General features: G+C 40.4%; 1 protein-coding gene across 2 annotated transcripts in view; it reads left to right on the plus strand.

The window, feature by feature from the left end:
• The window catches only part of IGF2BP3 (insulin like growth factor 2 mRNA binding protein 3), a 116742-nt gene that overhangs the window by 72965 nt on the left and 22523 nt on the right, over window positions 1-21254 (plus strand). For both annotated transcript variants that reach the window (XM_050892462.1, XM_050892463.1), the window contains exons 7-11: window positions 8404-8688; window positions 10870-11004; window positions 11580-11702; window positions 14166-14301; window positions 16173-16304. In XM_050892462.1, the coding sequence (XP_050748419.1) occupies window positions 8404-8688; window positions 10870-11004; window positions 11580-11702; window positions 14166-14301; window positions 16173-16304 (811 nt within the window). The remainder of the gene's footprint in view (window positions 1-8403; window positions 8689-10869; window positions 11005-11579; window positions 11703-14165; window positions 14302-16172; window positions 16305-21254) is intronic.

Consider the following 21254-nt stretch of genomic DNA (forward strand, 5'->3'; position numbering starts at 1 on the left):
TTCTGTTGTTTTGCTATGATTTTCCCTTAAGAAATTATTTTTTTTAATTAAAAAATTTAATGCTGCTTCGAAACACAAAGTCATAATCTGAATACCTAAAATAATTTATTTGGGCTTTTTGAACTTTAGGCCACATTTTATGCTTACTTATGTCTTCAGTAATCGATAACTTTTAATACAGATATTAAAATTTAAAAATATAATGCTTTACTTAATCATTGATTGTATATCCTTTCCCTTTAAACATCGATATTATATATTATGCTATAGATTTAATTTTGCTTTTCCACCACAGGTAGAAAAAAGGCATGTGTGTTCCTTAATTGCTAATCTGATGACATAAACATATTTTTCCCCTCTTTCTATCTGTAGCAGGTTAAACAAAACCAAACCTATGGAATAGCCCACAATGATCTTTTTATTTTAACTTTGAAATTTCTGCCACCTTGTGGCTAACTAAAATCAGCAGTTAAGATGCAGAGTATGCTTATGGTATGCATTAATTCAAAATTACAAATGAAATAATATTTGTACATATAATTAAGTAATTATGACTTCTGTGTAACTTGAATGCAACACATGTATTTAATCTTTCAAAGTGTTAGGTTACTTGTTAGTGTATTCTAAACACATGTGATGGGAAACTTGTGTCAGCGGTGTCTCCTTTGTACGCTGGAGCTGAAGGAAACTGTTTTTCTTGAATTCACTATTTAACTTTTCTCAAAACATGAATTTTAAACAAGTTCTCCTTCAGGTTCTTCTGTTGGTTTTAATTCTGTTGCGCGGTAATTAAGAAAAATGTTGAATTTCTAGTTCTGAAGACACCTATGGTGCAACGTTAAAAATTAATGCTATGTGTGTCAGTTCCTTCTTTGAAAATGTAAGAAGGAAGTACCTAAAATACCATGGAAAGAAGCATGATGCATATTTTTGAGCTGTCTGTCATCTGTGACGTGGGTTCCTGGACTCGTGCGCTCCCTTCTGAAGTCGAAAACAACATACAGTTTCTCCCCCCTCAAACTGTACTTGTTAAATTTTAAGGTCAACCCTGAGGAAATGCTGAGATAAGCCAAGACTGTGAAGAAGCGTCCAAGATAAAATGTTGTTTTGCATGAGAAATCACATGACAATAACTGAAAACATCTTGAGTCTGAAGCAGGTGAATTAGCGTCCAGCATGAATGTTGGAGGAGGACCTGAAGCGATACAGGTTGAACCATGAAATAGAGTTTGGTTGCCGTGAACAGGTAGGGCAAGTGGAAGAGCCTTGATTTGCTTCTGTGAATGGTTTGGTATGGACACAGGGTTTTCTAAGGGGATGAGTCCATTTTCTGTACAGAAAATGTTAGCTCAGATTGTCTGCGTTCAGGATGCAACCTTGCAACCATTTAGAAACCCCTAAGAGAAGAAGTGGCTGGATAGAGGTTTTTCTAGGAAAAAAATGTGAGGAATTGCAATGAGGAATCATTACAGGACCTGTGCGTGTGTGGCTTTTCTGTAGTGACTATAGTGGTGTTTCAGTTCAGTGGTTTTCCCAGACATGACCTAGCTTTGCTTCTTGGAACTGGCTGTGGTGGACAACAATGGCTGTGGAGGGGCAGTGGTATACGAGTGCTGATAGCTGATAAAAGGCAGCGTTGGTCAGCTTATGCAGTACAAGGAGTAACAAGAACTGACTTTATCGAAAGCTGTTTGGAGTTGTCGAGAATCAGTAGCTGATAACAAGCTTTGTATCTGGAAATTTAGCTGTTCAGGGTAAATGATGCTCTTAGCCATGACTTTTGGAGCAAACACTGTGACGTGAAGTTTTCTATGCCGCTGCGTACAGTGGGTGCCCAGTTCTAATTGCATCTTTTCTGCACTTTTTGCAACACACATACTAACCTCAGTTAGTAGTGCTGGCTGACAAAACATGCAAAGTTGGCTACTTCCCCGCTGGATAGACTGTATGGCATTGCTGTGCCTGTTGGAGTGTGTACCGGCAATGCTGTGCGGTGAAGGTGCTGTAAGACAATCTGGAGATATTTTTGATAAGCAGTTCTAAACAAGTGTGGTATGCATTGCTTGGAGGATGTTACTTTTGAACAAAACTTTTGGTTCCACCCAGCTGGGAAACCGAGCCTTCTTCTGTCTTGCAAGTCTAATTGTGGCAGAGGATTTTTTCCTTTACGCTGGTACTGCAGTTGCAGCATATTCAATACAGGGCTGCATCCAAAATTAACTTGGAAACTGAAATCGGTGAAGAATGCTGCAGTCCTTCTGAGAAACAAGTCTTGGACAGAGCACACAGCTCCTAAAATCTGAGATGTGCACAGTTATTGACTTCTAGTTGGAATGGAGGTCGGTGGCTTTGACCTGTCATAGTGATGCCTCTCTTTCCTAGCTGGACAGGCATGAAGCTGTCTTGGGAGAAAAAGCAGTATGTTGTGCCTCATCTTTATGTGGTCAGATCAGGGGAGCCAGCGTGGCAGATCAGGTACTTGTGGGAAGCCCAGTAGGTTGTTGTACAGCAAGCGCAGAGCCATGTACAGGCCTGGGAAAACCACCCTTCGCTCTCCGGGACTGTGGGTAGCGAGGAGCAGGCTGGGACTGCCAGGGCATCTCTGTGACCCCCATCCCTCCCCTCCTCTCCTGCAAGTGCTTGGGAGGAGGAAGAGGGAGTTGTTCCAACACTGAAACTGCCCCTGCCGCCGTCCTTCCCAGAAACTGGGGAGGGCCTTACAAAGCATGTGCACGCTGCTGTGGTGCACACAATTACTGAACGTCGTGGTGGGTTATGGAATATTTGGAAGAGGAGTTCAGAGGGCAAGCGGCAGAGCCTGGAGCCCATGGTTCAGTTTGAACAACCCAACCAGCTGCACATAGGTACCAAGGCAGCTTGGGACCTGCTTGCCAAAGGGCACACCCTCTTCTCCCAATACGGGTCCCTGACTGCAACCAGCAGGACATGCTGACCATGTCCTTGTGATGTGCTGCCACCTAAATTATGGCTGTTATCTTCAAAAGTTACACCAACTCCTCCTTCTCTCCCCAAAATGTTCTAGTGTGTAGGTGTCTAGTGCATGCTGCAGGATTCAGCTCTACCCAGGATTTTGGAAGGGAAATTTTGTGCAAAGTTGGCCTCACATATATGGAGTGGGTGTATATTGTTTTAGTATGGGGCTAAGTGTTTATTTTTTATCTTATTTTTTAGCTCAGGATTGAGGTATGTGTGTTGGTTGTCTCTCGTAACTGATGGTGTATTTTAAATGCGGGCTGCAATGTGAGGAGCTCAGGGTCTGTGTCTTTGCAGATATAAGTAGGTATATTACTTTGAGTGTTAAAACGCTAGTGGTCACCTTTTAATTAGAATACTTGCAAAAAGAAACAATTTTTTTACCCTTTTCAATGAAGCACGAAGCTGTGTGTGTGCACACAACATGTATCCTTGATGAAAGAATAAGAGTTCACATAACTAATACTTTAACGTGCCACCATGGGTCAGGGCTAACGTTGCCATAGGAATGATAACACTGAAAATTCAGTGGTGTATGATTATAAGCTTAGATTTTATTTTTTTACTTTGTTTTTATTTTCAGAAATACTAATGAAAATTATATTTTTATTTAATGCAAAAAACATCATTATGCCAAAGAAAAATTACCATGTGTATCTGTCTTCTCAGTATGCAAATATATCTGTTCAGGGAGGAAAAAAGAAAGGTGGTGTACGTACAAGCTGCATGTGGGAGTGAAATATGTTCTCTTTCGAGTGCTTAGTGTCATCACGCTATCAATGGATGAATGATTTCCAGCAAAAGACTTGGTGCTTTTACTGTATTCATTTATCTAGGATGTTTAACCTCCACTAGCATCAGAAGGGAGAAGGCTGGGCAAACATCCTCTTACAGGGAGCTCACAAAAGGGCAGCTATGAGATGTCATTTTGATGGGGAAAAACTCAGGTGACTAATTTACAAAATATTTGTTTAAAGGTTTCATTTTTATGTAGGGATCCTCTTACTTCTGAGCAGGTGTCATGCGAACATAAGCCAGGCTGCTATACATCATCTTAGAGCATAGGCAGTAGTTGCTGCAGTCTCTTAATGAATTTGTTTTATAAAAAAATTCTAAACTACACTATGAGATTCCTGTGTAGCAGCTCTTGCTGGTATATGAAACGGAAGCGTTTTCCATTTCCACTAAATATTAATTTTTAAAGAAGATTTGGGGGAGGAGGGCACCTCTTAATGAGGAATTTTACTGGATTTTTCTCCATCTTTGTCCACATTAAGTGACTCTAAGGGTTTTAGCCCTTGCATAAAAGATCGTTTGTGGGTTGTTTCAGTAGGTACCAGTAGTGCCCTCTGACAGAGGTAACCTGCACGGCCTTTATTAACTTATGGTCATGGAAGGAGACCCCCAGCCCTGTTTGGGCAGGCAGAGGTCTTTTGCGGAAAGGCAGAGGTGGTGTTGCTGTGGTTTGGACTTAAGTTTCCGAGGTGGTCAGCGAGTATGTGCTTTACAAAAGGAGCTGGATTTAGCATGTGTTTGGTGGACTGCAACAATGATGGTAGCCTTGACTGAAAAAGGTGCCACTAGTGCTGTGATAGAACCAGTCACTTGCTTTCCTCTGAGGCTCAGGCTTTCCCAGGGAGCGGGGATGGCTCTCCTGATAGCAACTTCTGTCCTAGATGCTGTTTTACAGGAATTTTGCATCGATCTAGAAGACAGTTCTTAATCACTCATCTCTCTTCTTGGTTTCTTTCTCTTTCTCCCCGCCCCCAGCAGTGCCTAGATGCCTCTAAAATTTTGGGCTTGTCACGGGGCGGAAGGACTGCTGAGCCATCACCTTGCCTGATTCCAGCCCTATGTTTTGTGCCACAAAATGGACAAAAATGAGTTCAGAACAGTTAAATAAAGGTGTATGACAATACTTTAAAAACCTAGTAAAAGCTATCAAATGTTGGACTGTGAAGGCCAGGCTCAACAGCCAAAGTGACCTTTCAAAAGCTGTGGGTTTGTGTCTTCTGTAAGAAACGCACCAGAACTGTGTATTTGCTGCATCACTGAAAATTAGTTATCTTGGCATTCCCCTGTGTGTGCCCAAATCAGTGCAGAATGTGGGACCACCTACCCAGGAAACTTCAGTTCCACAAAAGGCTTGGGAGAGCAGCGTTTAATTACCGACTCTTCTTCTGACTTCTCATCACTTGAGCAAGTCAAATTATAAAACAAGTCAGCCTATAAAATATGGAGAACTCTCTGACTCAGAGGGTGAATTAGTTATTTTAAAGTTTTCTCTATAAATATCTAGACTACAGTAGTATCACTTGTGTAAATTAGTATCTCTAGTATACTAGAGAATCTAGTATACAGTACTACAGATGCTGTAATATCTCTAGTATGTAACTAGAGAAGTGAACTTCAAAGCAGGTTTGCCTTCAAATACTTGCTCAAAAACAACCCATCCAATATTTTTTAGTGTGTTATTTTTCCATGTCATCACACAGCTTTGGTGGTCAGGGATTGTTCACTGCTAACATAATTGATTTTCCACAATGGCAAATGAACTTTTCTCAGTTTGCTTTGAGTTTAAGGTACTTATAGTCATATAGAACCATTTAGCAATTTATAAATTGTTCTTAAGTAGAAAAATTCCAACCTTCTTTCCAGGACAAGTATGGCGCATATATATATATATATATATATATATATATATATGCCAGTTGTTGCTGTACAATGTTTGTTGTGAAAACATGATAGGTACGTAGCTTGGTTGCAAAGAAAAAGCCTAGTCTTTTCCTCCCCTACCACTTCTAAGGAAGAGTGAGAAGTCTCATGCACTGATTTAATGTAAGGTTTTGTATTAGCACTGGGATTCTGGTCTAAGATGTTTTAAAGCCAGAGGAGATTGAAGCATTTTGGGAAAGAAGCAATGTCTGAACTTGTCAAATGAATATGTGGAAGGGAATGAGTTGGGCCGGATGTCAATCCGGAGCCTACCGGCACGTTTGCGAAATTGTTGGTGCTCATCTCTCCAACATCTTGAGGTTTGATTCCAAAAGAAACAGAGCTTGTGCAATTGCACTGTCTGGTGGTGCTGTTTCCCTTTCCTGGTAGCAATTCATCTTTTTGGCTGATTTCAGTAAAACTCAACCCAGAAATAGAGGTCTGAGATATTTGCAGCCAACAAGAACTTAGTATATTCAGGTTGCATAAAAACGAAAGGCTCCAGACCCCTTTCCCAGATAGGATCTCCATGGAGAGATACTTCAGTGAAATGCCTTTCAGACATTGGAAATCTATGCAGAAACTAAAACTTGAGCGACAAATCCATAGGAACAGAAGTTTCACTAGTCTGGATGCTCACTACCCTTACTGTTTTGTACACGTGGCTTTCTGTGTAATAAAATGCTCTTCAAAGTCGGTGGAGTAGAAGTTAAGTAATGTCAGCTTTGAAATAGCCTCAGCAAGTTTCAATCCAGCTCTCTTTTGCCGTATGCTGTAAGAGATTCTTCTGTTATGGGAGCAATTACACTCCTACCCGGTTCCCAAAGGACCTGTGTCTCATTTGGTGAACAGAAGTATTTAATGAGCAGTGATCAGTTATTCAATATTTTGCTTTCCTTGTTGTTCATTGGCGTTGCCTTGGGCCTTATTTATTACCAGCCCTTATTAAACACTGTTCCAAAGACACAAATTACTTGTTACTGTCCGACTGGAGTATTTCGAGGACGCTGGTTCAATCCCTGGGAGATGAGGGGCATGTTATCCTCAGTACCCATATACCACTTCTTACCTGCAAAGCTGCTGCTTGGCTTCAACAGCTGCTTGAGACCCAGACTGTCAAATGGGACACCCAGGAGATGAATAGTACTTTTCACTGGCTACCCTCGAAAATTTAGGCGATTCGCTAGCATCATCCTTTATCTCTGCAGTAGAGGCAGGAGTAAAAGTGTTGCTGAGGGTGGTATTTGGTAAACTGGCAGTAACCACGTGCAAATGTGCATGAACGGAGGGACTGGGTTAAGTTTCTGAATTTCAGAGGCCTTGCTCTGGAGCATACAGTTACTGGAGCTTTTTAACAAAAATGTTGGTGGGTTCTTTAATATAAGATGGAAACCTCCTCCCTCCCGCTACTGTTTTTAATTTAAATTTTGTCTTTAAACAAAATCTATCAGTAATCGTTGGTCCAGGATTAAGTCTGGCATTTATAAACTACCCCAAATCAATGCATGTTTCAGTGATATCAATGTATCACTGATAATTTGAATAATATGCCTTCTGTAGCGAAACTTTGAAATGTCTTTCTTGGGCAAATGTGTTAATTTTATACCACTAGCTTACCAGTGTGTCGTGTGTAGCTTAGTTATTCCTGCTGTTTCCTGGATCTTTAATTGTATTGACTCTACTCTGTGAGTGGAAGATCTTCTACCCTTCAGAAATCTGTCATTTTTAAGTATAGAGTTGTGCTCCCTCTGCAAAGAGGAGGAGACCAGCAGGCCAGGTTGACTTGCAAACTTGGCCCCACCTTGGTTAGAAAGAGGGGCTGGGCAGAGGGGGAGAGCTGAGCGACTGGGTGTTTATTCAGTGTGACAGACCATGGTGCGAGTGCGTTGTGTGCATTTGGGCAATATCCCTCTGAGATATTTAACAGAGGGCTCTGCTTTGCCTAAAAGCACAAGAGAACTTGAAACACGGTTTTAAATGCCTTCTAACACCTTTGCATCTATGGAGAGTTTAACAGACGCGTTGGCTTTAATTTCCTGGTTAACTTTTAAACCTGCTTACAACATGACTAGTTGGTAAGTTGCAAGGTGCTGTCATGGTCTGCTAAATGGTGTTTCAAATGCCATTGACTGGCTTTGAATGCTTTCTTTCCTGCTGTGAATGAACCAGGAGCTGTCTTTCATATCTTTTTTTTTTTTTTCTGTCATAGCTATGTCAGTTATTGCAAAAACTCCAGCCAAATAGCTGTGCTGGCAAAAACCCTAATGAAGGTGCTGTGATAGCAGCTAAAAAGTTTTCCCTCTGGTGCAGCTTTAATTCTGTTTGGGAAACTGATTTAAATTAAATCAGGCAAAAGAATGCTTTTGAGTGTATAAGCTCTGTCTCCTGTGAGGCTTTGCTGATAGGGTTGCACCAGCAAAACCTTTAAAGTGCACAGAAGCCCAGAGCAAGCAAGAACTAACTTGCAGTCCTTAATATGATGACTTAAAAAAAAAAAAAAGGCTATGTAATCAAAATCTTGACTGAAGAATTTTGAATGTAACTTCTCATCTTGGAACTAGTTTTAAGCTTTGTCATGTGATTTAGAAAGAGCAGAAGTCTATATCTGAATGACTTGTCATTTCATAAGGCCCTGCATGTGATTGTGGTTTTTTTTTTTTTTCCTTCTCTCTCCTCCCCTTTGCAAATAAACAGAGCAATAGAAAAACTGAACGGGTTTCAGCTTGAAAACTATTCCTTGAAAGTTGCATACATCCCTGATGAAATGGCAGCCCAGCAACCTCCGCAACAACATCCCCAGGGAAGACGTGGATTTGGACAGAGGGGTCCTCCAAGGCAAGGGTCACCCGGTGCAACCACAAGGCAGAAACCACAGTCGGACGTTCCTCTACGGATGCTGGTTCCCACGCAGTTCGTAGGAGCCATTATCGGGAAAGAAGGAGCGACAATCAGAAACATTACAAAGCAGACACAGTCCAAGTAAGTTACTTTACTAAACTGTAATTGTAAGCTTTAATATTGTGTCCTCATCTCCCACGTAAAAGGAAACTTGTAAAACTTCACAACTAACCTGTGTGGTCAGAGAGCAAATGAAGCTAACAGTGAACAGGAAATCTTTTGCAAGATTTATTTAAGGACTGGATTCTGTCCTTGACACATGTTCAAATGCTAGCTGACTTGTTTCTCCCTTTTAAAAAAAATGAAATTAGGCAGTGCTAGTAGGGATGGTACTTGATGCCGGAGGGTTTGCTTACAGATGTACTAATAAGGTTCTGGCACAAAAAGTGAAACTGAAAGAGCTGTAATATGTTGGTCTGTGGGACATACAGTCAGTGTGGTGACAATCCAAGTCTTTAGGTGTTTATTCTAGTTTTAGTTTAATTTAAGGCATTCTTGGGATTTATAAATGTTTCAATTCAAGGGGGGGAAGAAAAAAATAACCTTCCTGTCTCCCCTCACTACTCCTTACACCTCACCCCCATGTATTTCTGGTGAATACATTGTTGCTATCAAGTTGCAGGCCACACCAAAACACAGATTAAGGAAATGCACGGGAGGCAAAAAGCAAGCTGCTAAGTGACCTAAGAAGCTTAGAGCACTAGGGTCTAGAGATGCTGGAGGAGATTGTTTTCAGTGCGTGTTAAATCCCTACCCATAAGGAAGAGCTCAGCGCAGATGCAGAGGGAGGCGGGGATTGTATTCAAAGAATTCTTCCAGGATACTTGTAAGAGCGGAGAGTGAAAGATGCTGCCTTCAGCGGTACACTGGTATGAGCCCCCAGCTCTGTAGTTACAGCAGGCAGGACCTGGAATGAGCTGTATGTGAGGGGTATGAGGGTGGGTGGCTTCAGTTTTGAGAGTAGTTAATGAGGATAAGTGAGTCCTCACTAATTACACCCCCTATCCCCCCAACAAAGAGGCTCCCCCTCCCCAAACCCAGGATTATCATGATGCTCCTTCGAGCCTCTCATTAGCATGTTGTAACCCAGGAGACTATTTGCTCTGTTTAACAACACAGGTTTAAGAGATTTGTGGTGTCCTGACAAGACTTGGTTGTAGTTTGCTTATGGGTAACCAATTTTTCAGGTGATATCTAAAACATCTAATTCTCGGACTATAAAAATCCTGGAAGATTGGCATAAGGAAAGCTTTCATCTCTTAAAAGGCTGGATAGAGCAGAAATAATCACAGGTTGCTAACTTTACAGATATGTTACTTCAAGAATGATGTTTTCATTGGTTTGAGTGTAAAAGAAAAAATGTCATCTACTTCCAGTTGCACCAAGGATTGCCACGGGCTTCTTAGAAAATGCTGCATTGTGAAACAAAATGAACTTTCAATATCAGAAAGAACTGGAAAAATAAAAGGGCTTGTTGAAAAGCAGCATGGTTGTTTAAATTTGGAAACAGCTATGATTTGGGGGAGAGGGGAGGGGAGGAAGCAAAAAGCAGAGGTGGAAAGACTGTGACCTGCAGTTATTGGCAGAGGACAAATAATATCCAAGGCATTGTTTTGATGCAGATCATAACTAATTATTGTTAAATTCCTAGAGCTACATAAACCATGGTGTAGACTAAGGCTAGTAGTTTTAGGGTGGCAGAGAGTGGAGCTAGAGGAAAGGTAATGTCAGGACAAATTTTAGGCTTAAAAAGCATAGGAAAGTAATCTTGAGGATGAATGCAAGTACTACAATGCTACTTGCTAGCAGAGAAGTGCTAGGAAACTCTGCTACTGAGGTCATTAAAAAAGACAAGATGGGACAAAGCCTGACTGTATTGTAGCTGCACAGTCGTTATTAGTGAGGTGACGGGGCTGGTGATAGAGTATTGGGAAAGCTTGATCAAATGTTGTCTTCAGTGGTTTACCAGATTGTCTATCTAACAACTCCCCTGAATATCTTGATGGGAGTTTAATGAGGAAAGGACATCCCAGTGTCCACAAAGATGGGGTTTAGCTGGTAAAATCAGGATAGGAGAGGCTCTTTTATAACACACACAAAATAGTGTTTGGAGATGTTTAAGTAGTTATATACTCTGCAAAATTAAACCACTTTAAATGTAGTCAGTGTTAGCTCAAAATAAATTAGTTTTATGAGAGTTGGAAATATGCAAGGCTTACCATACAGTACATGGTTACAGTTAGTGTTTTTCTTTCTTTCAAGAATTGATATTCATCGGAAAGAGAATGCAGGTGCTGCTGAGAAACCAATTACCATCCACTCAACTCCTGAAGGCTGCTCAACGGCTTGTAAAATTATTATGGAGATCATGCAAAAGGAAGCTCAAGATACTAAATTGTGAGTAAAAAGCATTTCATTGTGGAAGCATTAAAAAATCTGAATTCTTGTTGACTCCATTTAAAAATGTAGTCTTTAAAAACTGTTAACAAGTGAATTTTTGTTGCCATTATCCATATTTAAGTAGGTAAAGGAACTAAGACTTTTTTTCCTTTCAGGACAGTCCTCTTGCTTAATTAGCCCCAGCACACATCTACGTTTTCAGCCATTGTCTGGCTGTGATTTTGAGGTGAACTGGAGCAAATACTGAAGTTTCTTGAGCAACTAATAGCTTTTAATCAGAGTGAGCATAACAAATTGTGAGCTCTCACTAAAAGCTTTAAGGTTTATTTCTTCCTTCCCAACAGCTCTTGCTACTTCAGTCTGAGTTTTATTTAGCAGGTAAGTTACAACGAAGCTATAGATGATAGTGCTGAAATGTGCATTGCACTTGGACTCATTCTGCATCTAGTATAAACATGCGTAAGTGAATGGGAGTTGTAGACATTTCTATGAAAATAAAATTTATCCATAACATGCATAAAAACTTGCACTCTGGTCTCCAAAAGTCTCACTGGGTGTAACCTCCATTACAGTACAGAAGAAATTCCCTTGAAGATATTGGCACATAACAACTTTGTTGGCCGACTTATTGGCAAAGAAGGAAGAAACCTGAAGAAAATTGAACAGGACACAGATACTAAAATCACGATATCTCCGTAAGTTTTCGGTGGCCTAATCTCTTGGTGAGATGTCTCAAATAGCAGCAATGCCGCTGCAGTACATTCAGGTACAGAGTTCTTACAAAAATATTACGTGTTTTGAAGGCTGAGATAACAGCCTTTGGAGGCCTTTCCATAATGTGGATTAAACTGTTACTTAAGCTCAGTTAAATTTAATGTAAACAGTGAGTCTTCATTGTAAACTCAGTCAAGAGCAAGCCTAAAAATAACATAGGCTATGTGGAGCCTGTGTTAGACTATATTTTAAGTGTTGGTTGTTTTTAACATATTATACCATATGTAATGACGAGTGTTTGAAACTATAAGCCTGGATCAGTTCTGAGCTATGTGTGGAAATGAGTGAAACTAGTGATGCTTTAGTTTCTGGTATAGGTTAAATTTTTGGACAAAAGGGAAGGAAATAAAGCAAGTGAATACTGAAAAGAGTATTTTTAGTAGCGGTTCTGTCCCTCTTGGCCACTAGCAGCCAAACTGGGATACACTGACTAGTCTGCTTCAAAGTAGTAGCTTTTGGTCTGTGAGTTTGTGAAGGTAACTGAGACCTGCTCAAATTTAGCTGAGATTAAACAGGAGTTTTCACCTTCACCGGAAATCTGCAAATCACTGATTAGATCAACATCTCTGTAGAAGCTTGGCTGTTAATAGTAGTTTTACCCTGGAGTAATATCTTCAGAGAACCTCCCGTTCTGAATAACGAATACTCTGGCATGAACTTTCAAGCATTTGAGGGCATCCTGGACTTAAGCTTTAGCCAGAAAGAGTGAGAATATAGGTTGTAGGAAAGGGAGAAAGTTTGGAAGACACATGAAGGTGCGTGAAGAGGTGTGAACACATGCAGGAGACAAAAAAAAAAGTGTACTGCAGAAAATAGCTTAAATGAAGGCAAGGAAGCTGAGTGAAGGAGGTTCCTCAAAAAAAGGAAATTCAAAATTGGGTGAAAGAACCCGAGACCTTCCTGAAGGTATGTAAACGTTTAAGGAATTAGTCTGAGGAAGAGAAGTGAATCAATTGGAGAAAAAGCACCCAAATAAGTGTGTTTCAAGAATAGGTTTTGTAAGGCCAGCATGCTCTCTTAAATGTGTTGGCATAAACATTTTGTTTGCAAACAGTATGCAGACTGTTAATGCTATTTCTTAAAGGAAAAGCAATATGTACATGGTAAATGGGATAATGGTCTTCATTCCGTGAAACCAACTTGTCTTTATTGATGACGACACAAATAACACATTGTCTGTAAACACTTGCAGAGTATTTTTTAATTTAGCAAGTTAACGGTTTATTTGCATTAAAATCTTGGCCTCAAGGTTATACTTACCGTGTTATGCCTGAAATAGCTCCATGAAGTCACCTGGTTTAATCGGTACATAAAAGAAAGCATTATATGCTCATTGATTCTGCTTTGTCTAATTAGTCTTTCTCCTGATCTCTTCATTTAGGCTTTTTGGTAAGCTTGTCCATAAAGTTAAAGTAAGGCAGCTGGTTTGGGAAAGTGTTTCCTCTCTTCTTTGGGGTGTTTTCCACCACTTTCCTTCCTGAGGCAGTAACTCAGTGCTCGCACACTGGAAACTTAAGGATTGCTTTGTGGATGCATTTCGTGCTTGCCGCTGCTTAACTGAGATGTGCAGGTTGCCATGTTGCCCGCTGTGCAAGAAAGCAAGCATTGCATGCTTCTTCCTTTCTCCTTCCTGCCATGGGCTTCCTCACCCCTCCTGCATCCTGCTCTGACTTTTTTTTTCTTTTTTTTCCTTTTTTTTTTTTTCTTCACCCCTTCAACTCACCTTTTCTCAGTACATGGATATGCCATGGCTTCCCAGTCGGTTTCTTCCATTTTACCATACTAGGTCAGCATTTGTTACCTAACAAAGCACTAGTTTAATGCTGTAACCCTTTCATTTTCCCTGAGGAGTTGCTAGCGTTTTGCAGCAAATGTTGACTTGCACAGCTTTTGGTTTTCCTGTTATGAGGATTTGGAGGCTCTCCAGTTTCACTGAGGGTTGGGCTTTTTTCCCCTCCTTCCTTAAGGAATCCACTATCGTTCTCAAGGAAAGAAAGTTCCTTATGGTCTGTGTTTCTGGGATGTCTAAAACATCTAAAGCCCTCTCTCTGTTGGTAGGGCTGGTGTGGAGTGCGAAGCTGAACGGTGCTGCACTGCTCTATAGCTCATGTTCCTACAGAACGTGATGGTTCCCATCTTGTGTTGCACCTCAGCACATCTCAACCATCTGATGCCAAACCTTACTGCGGTAGTTTTTGTTGTATTTCCTGTGAGGACAGAGTTTCTCCAGATTCTCTGAGAACTGTGTTTGAGCCCTGTTATGAATTGATACTACGCTCTTAGGAGGTCAAACTCAACACACTCGGATGTCATCGTACTCGAATGATAAACCTGGATTACCCTCTGCTGTTTACTAATTAACTGTGCTTCTGTTTCATTTGCAGATTGCAGGACTTGACACTCTATAATCCGGAAAGGACCATTACAGTTAAAGGCAGTATTGAAACTTGTGCCAAGGCTGAGGAAGAAATTATGAAGAAAATCAGGGAGTCCTATGAAAACGATATTGCTGCTATGAATGTGAGTTGTCTTGTGGCATAGGCCCTTTCTGGAACTAGAACCACAGAAAGATTTAGGTGTGAGGGACTTCTGGAGGTCACCTGGCCCATCAGGGGGGTTGCTCAATATAGGGCCCGCTTCAAAGTTAAATGAGGTTGTGTAGGGACTTGTCCCATCTTGAACATCTCCATGGGTAGAAAGTCCACAGTCTCTCTGGGCAGCCTGTGCCCTGTCTCACTGCTCTCGTGGTGAAAATTTCTTTCCTAATATCACATCAGAATTTCCCTGTTGCAACCTCTCTCTGTTGCCTCTTGTATTAATTTGTGGGGCTTGGGCAAGGTTTTTTATTATTTATGTATGTATGCTGTTTTAATGAAGACTTTTTCAGGTTTGTTTTGAGTAGGGGAACTGAGAAATTGATTTAGATTGAAGAAATGAATGAGCATTTAACTTTTTTTCTTGTTGCAAAAACCTAAAGGAATGTGTGTTTATGTATTGGTGTGGTTTATGTGCTCCAGTTTGTATATGTTTCTTAAAGTAGTGATTCCCAGTCTCTTCATGTTAAAAGCATAACATATGGAAGAAGGATCTCTCTTGCTTTCAATTATTTAATTTAAGAAGGCTTTATTAAGGTTTTTCTTGATATAGATGATAAAGGCATTTAGTTATTCAAAGATGATTGGTGATCATACAATAAAAACAACACACTTCATTAGTTTGCCAAAGTATTACTAATGCATATTGAGAAATGATTGAGATTTTTGATAAGCTATGAAGAACTTTTTGTGTGTGTATCCAAATCTTATGGTCTAGAATAAGACTGTAAATATTTTTTTAGTTTACAGTAGTCTCTGATTTTCTAGAAATGGCTGTTTTTCATGGTTTTCCTGCTGGCTGGAGAGAATATTCTCCCTGCTTTTCCCCTCCATCCCATACCATAAGCAAATTGTAGGACACAAACTACACATGAGGACACAAAGTATTTTATAGCGGTACATTTTTGCTTTGTATAGCGAGCAGGAACATGGGGTGAGCTTGAGGCTGCTGTGCTTTTGGCAAAGGTGTGGTAAGCAGAAAACTACCTCTGTTACTGGATGGATTTCAAGTTTAGTTCGTAGTGATTATTAGAGTAGTTTTTTAGTTGGTAAAGTGTTTGGAGGTTTTTAGGTGTCTCATGATTGGCTTATCTTGATGGCCTGAGACGGTGTCTGTCTCTAGCTGAGGTATTTTTAAAGCATGGTCATATTACTGGGCAATAATCTGGAAAAGTGAAAAAGGGTACTGACAAGTTTTGTATCACGGACAACAAATGCTTCCTACTACAAGATGCTGCCACTTTTCTCAGATGTGGTCAAGTAAGGGACATGCAACTTTATAGCTGATGCTTTCCCAGCAAACGCTGGGGGTATCTTCATCTTTTGCAAGGCATGGGAGGCAAAGGACATGGGAGGGAGGATGGGGTTATAGTGTGGCGTATGCCCCCAGTATATGAAAAGTCAGGGCTTGTGCATGAGCTTTCTCTGTTTCTACAGGGCTGTCTTTTTAGTATAAAGCCAAAATTATTATATTCTTTGATAATTTTGTTCACTCTGAAAGTAATTCTTACTGTTGCCTGAATTTCTTCTCATAAAGTTTGTCATATGTTTCACTGATTTAAGTTGTAGCAAGTGATTCCCAGCTGCCTTTCCTACTACATGTTTTTAATGTTATTGGTCTGTGCATATGTCTGGGAAATAGGTTTGAAGCAGAGTCCTTGGGTAATGGAGATGAAAACTTTTTTTAAATAACATACTGACATCTTCTCAAAAGGTTAATAGCCTATGCCAACTAGGATTTTGATTGAAGTTAATAACCAGGATTGTAAATCTTAAATAACTCTTCTGCCATTGCAGCTTCAAGCACATTTAATTCCTGGATTAAATCTGAATGCCTTGGGTCTGTTCCCACCTTCTTCTTCAGGAATACCACCTCCTGCAGTGAGTGTTGCCTCTGCTGCTGCTGCTGCTTCATATCCACCATTTGGGGTAAGGGAAGTCTCTGATTTTGGATGGTTAGTGGATACTAATCTGTACAATGCTGCTGTTCAAAACTAATCAGTTTGCTGTATTTTTGCCAAATTACCTCAAAGATCTGGGAATGGTGTTTTCGTAGCTGTGTTCTGTCAGTTTTCTAAATGTTGTCTGTCTGCCTGCTTGCACACTGAAAATATTTCATGTGGCTGCAGTTGGGAGCAGGCATTCACTGGTCATTTAGTGAAATGCTCAGTGAAACCAGAAGATGGTGTTTCTTAGAAAAGTGTTGGATCCTATTTTCTAGAGAAATTGAATTATTACAGAAAGAAATTTCATATAAAATGGAATTTAAAAATTGCTGGAATTTTCAATTAATAATGCTAGTCTGCAATTGTATTCCTGTTGATATGGAAGGAAAAAAAATGATCTCTTGTCATAAGGCGGGGATCTGTATGTAGGTAAAATGTTTGTTTGAATGTAGTAGTTTTATAAATGTACAAGCCCTGTTGAAATGCAGTATTGCTAAATATATAGGATTTAAATTACATGGATGTCATGGTTTAACCCCAGCCAGCAACTAAGCACCACACAACTGCTCGCTCACTCCCCGCCCTGTGGGATGGGGAAGAGAATCAGAAGAGTAAAAGTGAGAAAACTCATGGATTGAGTTAAAGACAGTTTAATAGGCAAAGCAAAAGCCACGCACACAAGCAAAGCAAGGAATTCATTCACCACTTCCCATCGGCAGGCAGGTGTTCAGCCATCTCCAGGAAAGCAGGGCTCCATCATGCATAATGGTTACTTGGGAAGACAAACGCCATCACTCCAAACGTCCCACCCTTCCTTCCTTCCTTCCCCCAGCTTTATATGCTGAGCATGATGTCACATGGTATGGAATATCCCTTTGGTCAGTTGGGGTCAGCTGTCCCACCTGTGTCCCCTCGCACCTTCTTGTGCACCCCCAGCCTACTCGCTGGTGGGGCGGTGTGAGAAGCAGAGGCGGCTTTGACTCTGTGTAAGCACTGGTCAGCAATAACTAAAACATCCCTGTGTTATCAACACTGTTTCCAGCACAAATCCGAAGCATAGCCCCATACTAGCTACTATGAAGAAAACTAACTCTATCACAGCCAAAACCAGCACAATGGATTAATCTCCAGAAAGCTGTCATTTACTTGCCACATTGCTCTCTAAGAAATAGGTGAAAAAGTTCAATGGAATCTTATTAAAATCCAGTGCTGATTAGTAATCATAAATGAGGTCTTTTGCTATGGAGCAGAAGATAATTTTTTTGTGTCAGAAAGCTACAGAATCTTTCTGGAAAGAGATGGTGCTCTGCTATTCAAGAAAAGACAACCTCATTACACAGAGAAGGTGTTTTTTTCATCTATTCCCTGTTTCTGGTGGTGGTTGTTATTAGCAACTCAATGGAAGATGAATTTTTAAAATTAACTCTAACAAGTGGATGACAGAGCTTTACAAACTCTGATGTGGCTGACTTTGCACTCTTCTTTGCTCAACAGTAATATCTAGAGAGCTAAGTCTGAGACTCTTCGTGAACTAGAAAAGTGAAAATGCAGCACAGCACACTGAACTTTATCAAATAACTCAAGTGGGTCTATATATATTACACTAAAGGGTAGTTGTTGCCTAAATATTTTTCCCAGCGGAAGAAGCCAAGAAAATGTCACTGCAAGGAACAGGAAAAATTCCACACTCGTAGCATTGTTTGTGGGAATGAACAACTTGGGTGTTATGAATGTATTACAAACTATATTGAGTATAATAGTGGCTTTATCAGGAAAAAGTGCTCCAATGAAAACTACAATGGAAATATGTTTATACTCGGTTATTTTACTGCTAATAGCAATGCCTCTATTTATGACAAACAAATTCTTTCCACCCCCAGTCCCTCTGCACTTTGATTAGAGTGGCAGACTAAACTGAAAAATACAGGTTTCTGCTTCATTGTATTGTATAAAATGCCATCTGTGGTAATGGATTGCCTCAATTTATTTCTTCTTTTTAAAGAGAAACCAGAGGTGATTTGTTAACAGTATATAACTTTCTCTACTTTAGTGGTAACGAAAAGTGTAGCTTTTTCTTTCTTTTTGCTCCAGATTTGCAAACTACTTTGCTGTTCTTGAGATTCATACTGTGAGCCTACAGCTCTGTTCCTCACTTGGTTTATTTTCATTTCTTTCCCACTTTTTCCTTTTGTTGTGGTTCTTTCAGCACTGTTTAGGTGCATACTTAAAGCAAAAGCAAGAATTTGGTGATTTCAATCTTATTCCTGTCTGTCCTTCTGTTGCTAGTCCCCCCCGATGCACCTTTTTTGGCCTGTTAGCATCTCTGGCAGTTTCCAGGTTTCTGGAAATAGGATAGTGGCAACATCTGGAAAAAGGCATCAAGAAACAAGTGTCACTGTGTAAAAGTGTAGAAACTTTGCAGCTGGAAGGACCACACTGTCTGAACCCTCTCTTGCTCCTGTTCATGCTGTTTGCTCAGTCCTCTGAATAAGCTCTCATTCCAGATAGTCTAGATGTATGACAAGCTAACATGCAAAAAGAAGGGATAAACTCACAGCTTCAGAGGATAAATTCTGGCTTTTATGGAGGTTGGGGGTGGGACCAAGACAGCCCCTGAACCTAATACTAAGCGCTTCTGAAACAAATGCATGAACAATTGAAACTATCTCACCTTTTCTTACTTACGTGTGACCTTATCTGGAAAAGAGCAGGTGGTTCTGTGGGCTTCAGGCAAGTCAGTCCCTCAGATTACTTGGAGTAGCTGTCCCTCTCTGGGGAGAGGAAAACAAGGAAAAGTATGATTTTTATCTTGTAATGGATGCATTTTTCCAGAAAACAAAGTTTCTATTTTTAGGGGGTTTTTGTTTTTTATTTTATTGGACAAAGACTTTTAGATCTTGTTTGTGTATGAAGTTAGTTTCTGTAATTTCTGAGTTTTACTCCTCTAATTTTTTTTCTCTAGTAGAATAATTTTTAAGACACTGATTAAATAGGGTATTGGGGCATGTAGAAGTAGGAAGAGCAAAAGAAAAGGGCTGGCTATATGTTGAAGAAGAAATGGAAACAATTTGAAAGGCTAAAGGTAACCGCAGAGGGGGATCTAGGAGAGCTCATAAGAGAGTTAAAAAATCAAATAAAAATCTGTGTGAGTAAAAGAGGCTTCAGGGAAAGAAGGTCTTAGAAGAAGCATTAATGAAGAAATCACAGGGAGACTTTATGTCCATTTACCTATGAGCTATTCATTACCAAGTTCCTTGTTTTGGCAAAAGCGTTTGGGCAACCCAAGTCCCTTTAGCTTGTTTTGAGTGGATGTCCTTGTGCGCTTGGGAGCACTGGTTAGCTGGCACCGAGGATATCCCTTTCAGGCAGCAGAAAATCCTTTTTGAAAACACTGCTGGCATCAGGGTATAGGAAGTGTGTCCTGCTGCTGTCATTTTTGTCAGTGCAAATTTTGCCTTCTGCTCAAGGCTGGACATGGGTGGCTCTTCCCTTTCTCCTGTCTGTCTGACTGAGCAAAGGTGTGTTCCTCAGCAATTTCAGCTACACCATCATCAAGGGCCTCTTGGCATCTAATGTCATTGAAGTCCTTTTGTGAATGTGTGCTTACAAACCATATAGGGAGCTTTGGGACCCCACTATGATGTGCCTGAGGGTTATGAAGCTTTTGTTTGAATACCTTTGTATGGACCCTTTCTTCTCCTTGTTGTGGGGATGGACTCACAAGTGGCTCTCCCTTGGGTCAGAAGAGGTAGATGGGTGAGCCTTGGGCATTTGCAGAAGAGTTTCCATGTGGAGCTTATCCTTCATATGTACTATCTTCTAGTGACAAGGTTGTTGCTGTGACCTTGTGTAGGACTTGTTCCCAAAGAAACTGAGGTGTCATCTTAATTATTGAAACAAGTGTCTATCACATTCCTGATGCTGCTTTTTTTATATGGGTGGAAAGAGAAAAATCCGCATAGTAAACAGATCTAGGATTTTGTTACACTGCCAGAGCTTAAAGTGACAGCTCTGAACACCCATATATAGAGCCATAGCCCAGTATTCCTAAAACTGAGTATTCAGGAGCTTGGGACTGAGTAATTAGATAGGTTTAGCTGCGTTAACGTGAGCTGTGTGATGCTTCATCCTCTCCCTCTTCACGCAAAACTTTAAGACGTATTTGACAAGAGCATAAACACTGCTCTTCAGCTGCCTCAGGAACAGTCCAGTGTCACAAACTTAGGAGATGGCGATGTTATCAAACACTGGTTTGCATTTAGCTCCTTGGACTGGGTCATGTTCAGGAGAACAATTTCCAAGTGACTGAGATACCTCATTCTGCATGGTCCGTCTCCACGATGGTTCACACTGGTGTATAACACCGAAGTCTTGTTGCATAGAGTCTAATCTAACTCAATCTAATGAGATGCAGTTTTTGTCTCACTAAGAATCTGGTTGTTGCTTTACCCTTTATCCTGGCAGAGGAGTCCGTACAGGAAAGCACAGGCTGTCCTTGGTACCTGTCTGTTCACAGATATAAACACGCATGTGTGTGCACATGTCCGCTGCAAGTGGCTAACAGTGTCCGAGCACCACATCTAGTGCAGGCTAACCATTCTTTTTTTTTTTATATTTACCTATTACCAGCAACAATTCTTGATATTGCAACTATATAATTTATTTGCAAAGTACAAGCTCTGTTTACCTGTTTAAAGCACTCATTTTGTGTAGTCATTTAAAAGGGATGCAATGGAACTGCATATTGTGTTTTGATTCCTGAATTTTCCTGTCTATTTTTGCAAAAATCCAAGATCTGTATACTTTTCTCTGGCCTCCTAAAAGACAAGTAAATCAGAACATGTGGGAATCACTGAAATGTTTCAAAGTTTGAGGAAAAAGTAGGACTTAAGAAATGTCTCAGTTAAGAATATTAGGAGCTAAAAATTATTTT

This window comes from Gymnogyps californianus, chromosome 2 (assembly GCF_018139145.2).
Source record: "Gymnogyps californianus isolate 813 chromosome 2, ASM1813914v2, whole genome shotgun sequence".
Classification (NCBI taxonomy): domain Eukaryota; kingdom Metazoa; phylum Chordata; class Aves; order Accipitriformes; family Cathartidae; genus Gymnogyps; species Gymnogyps californianus.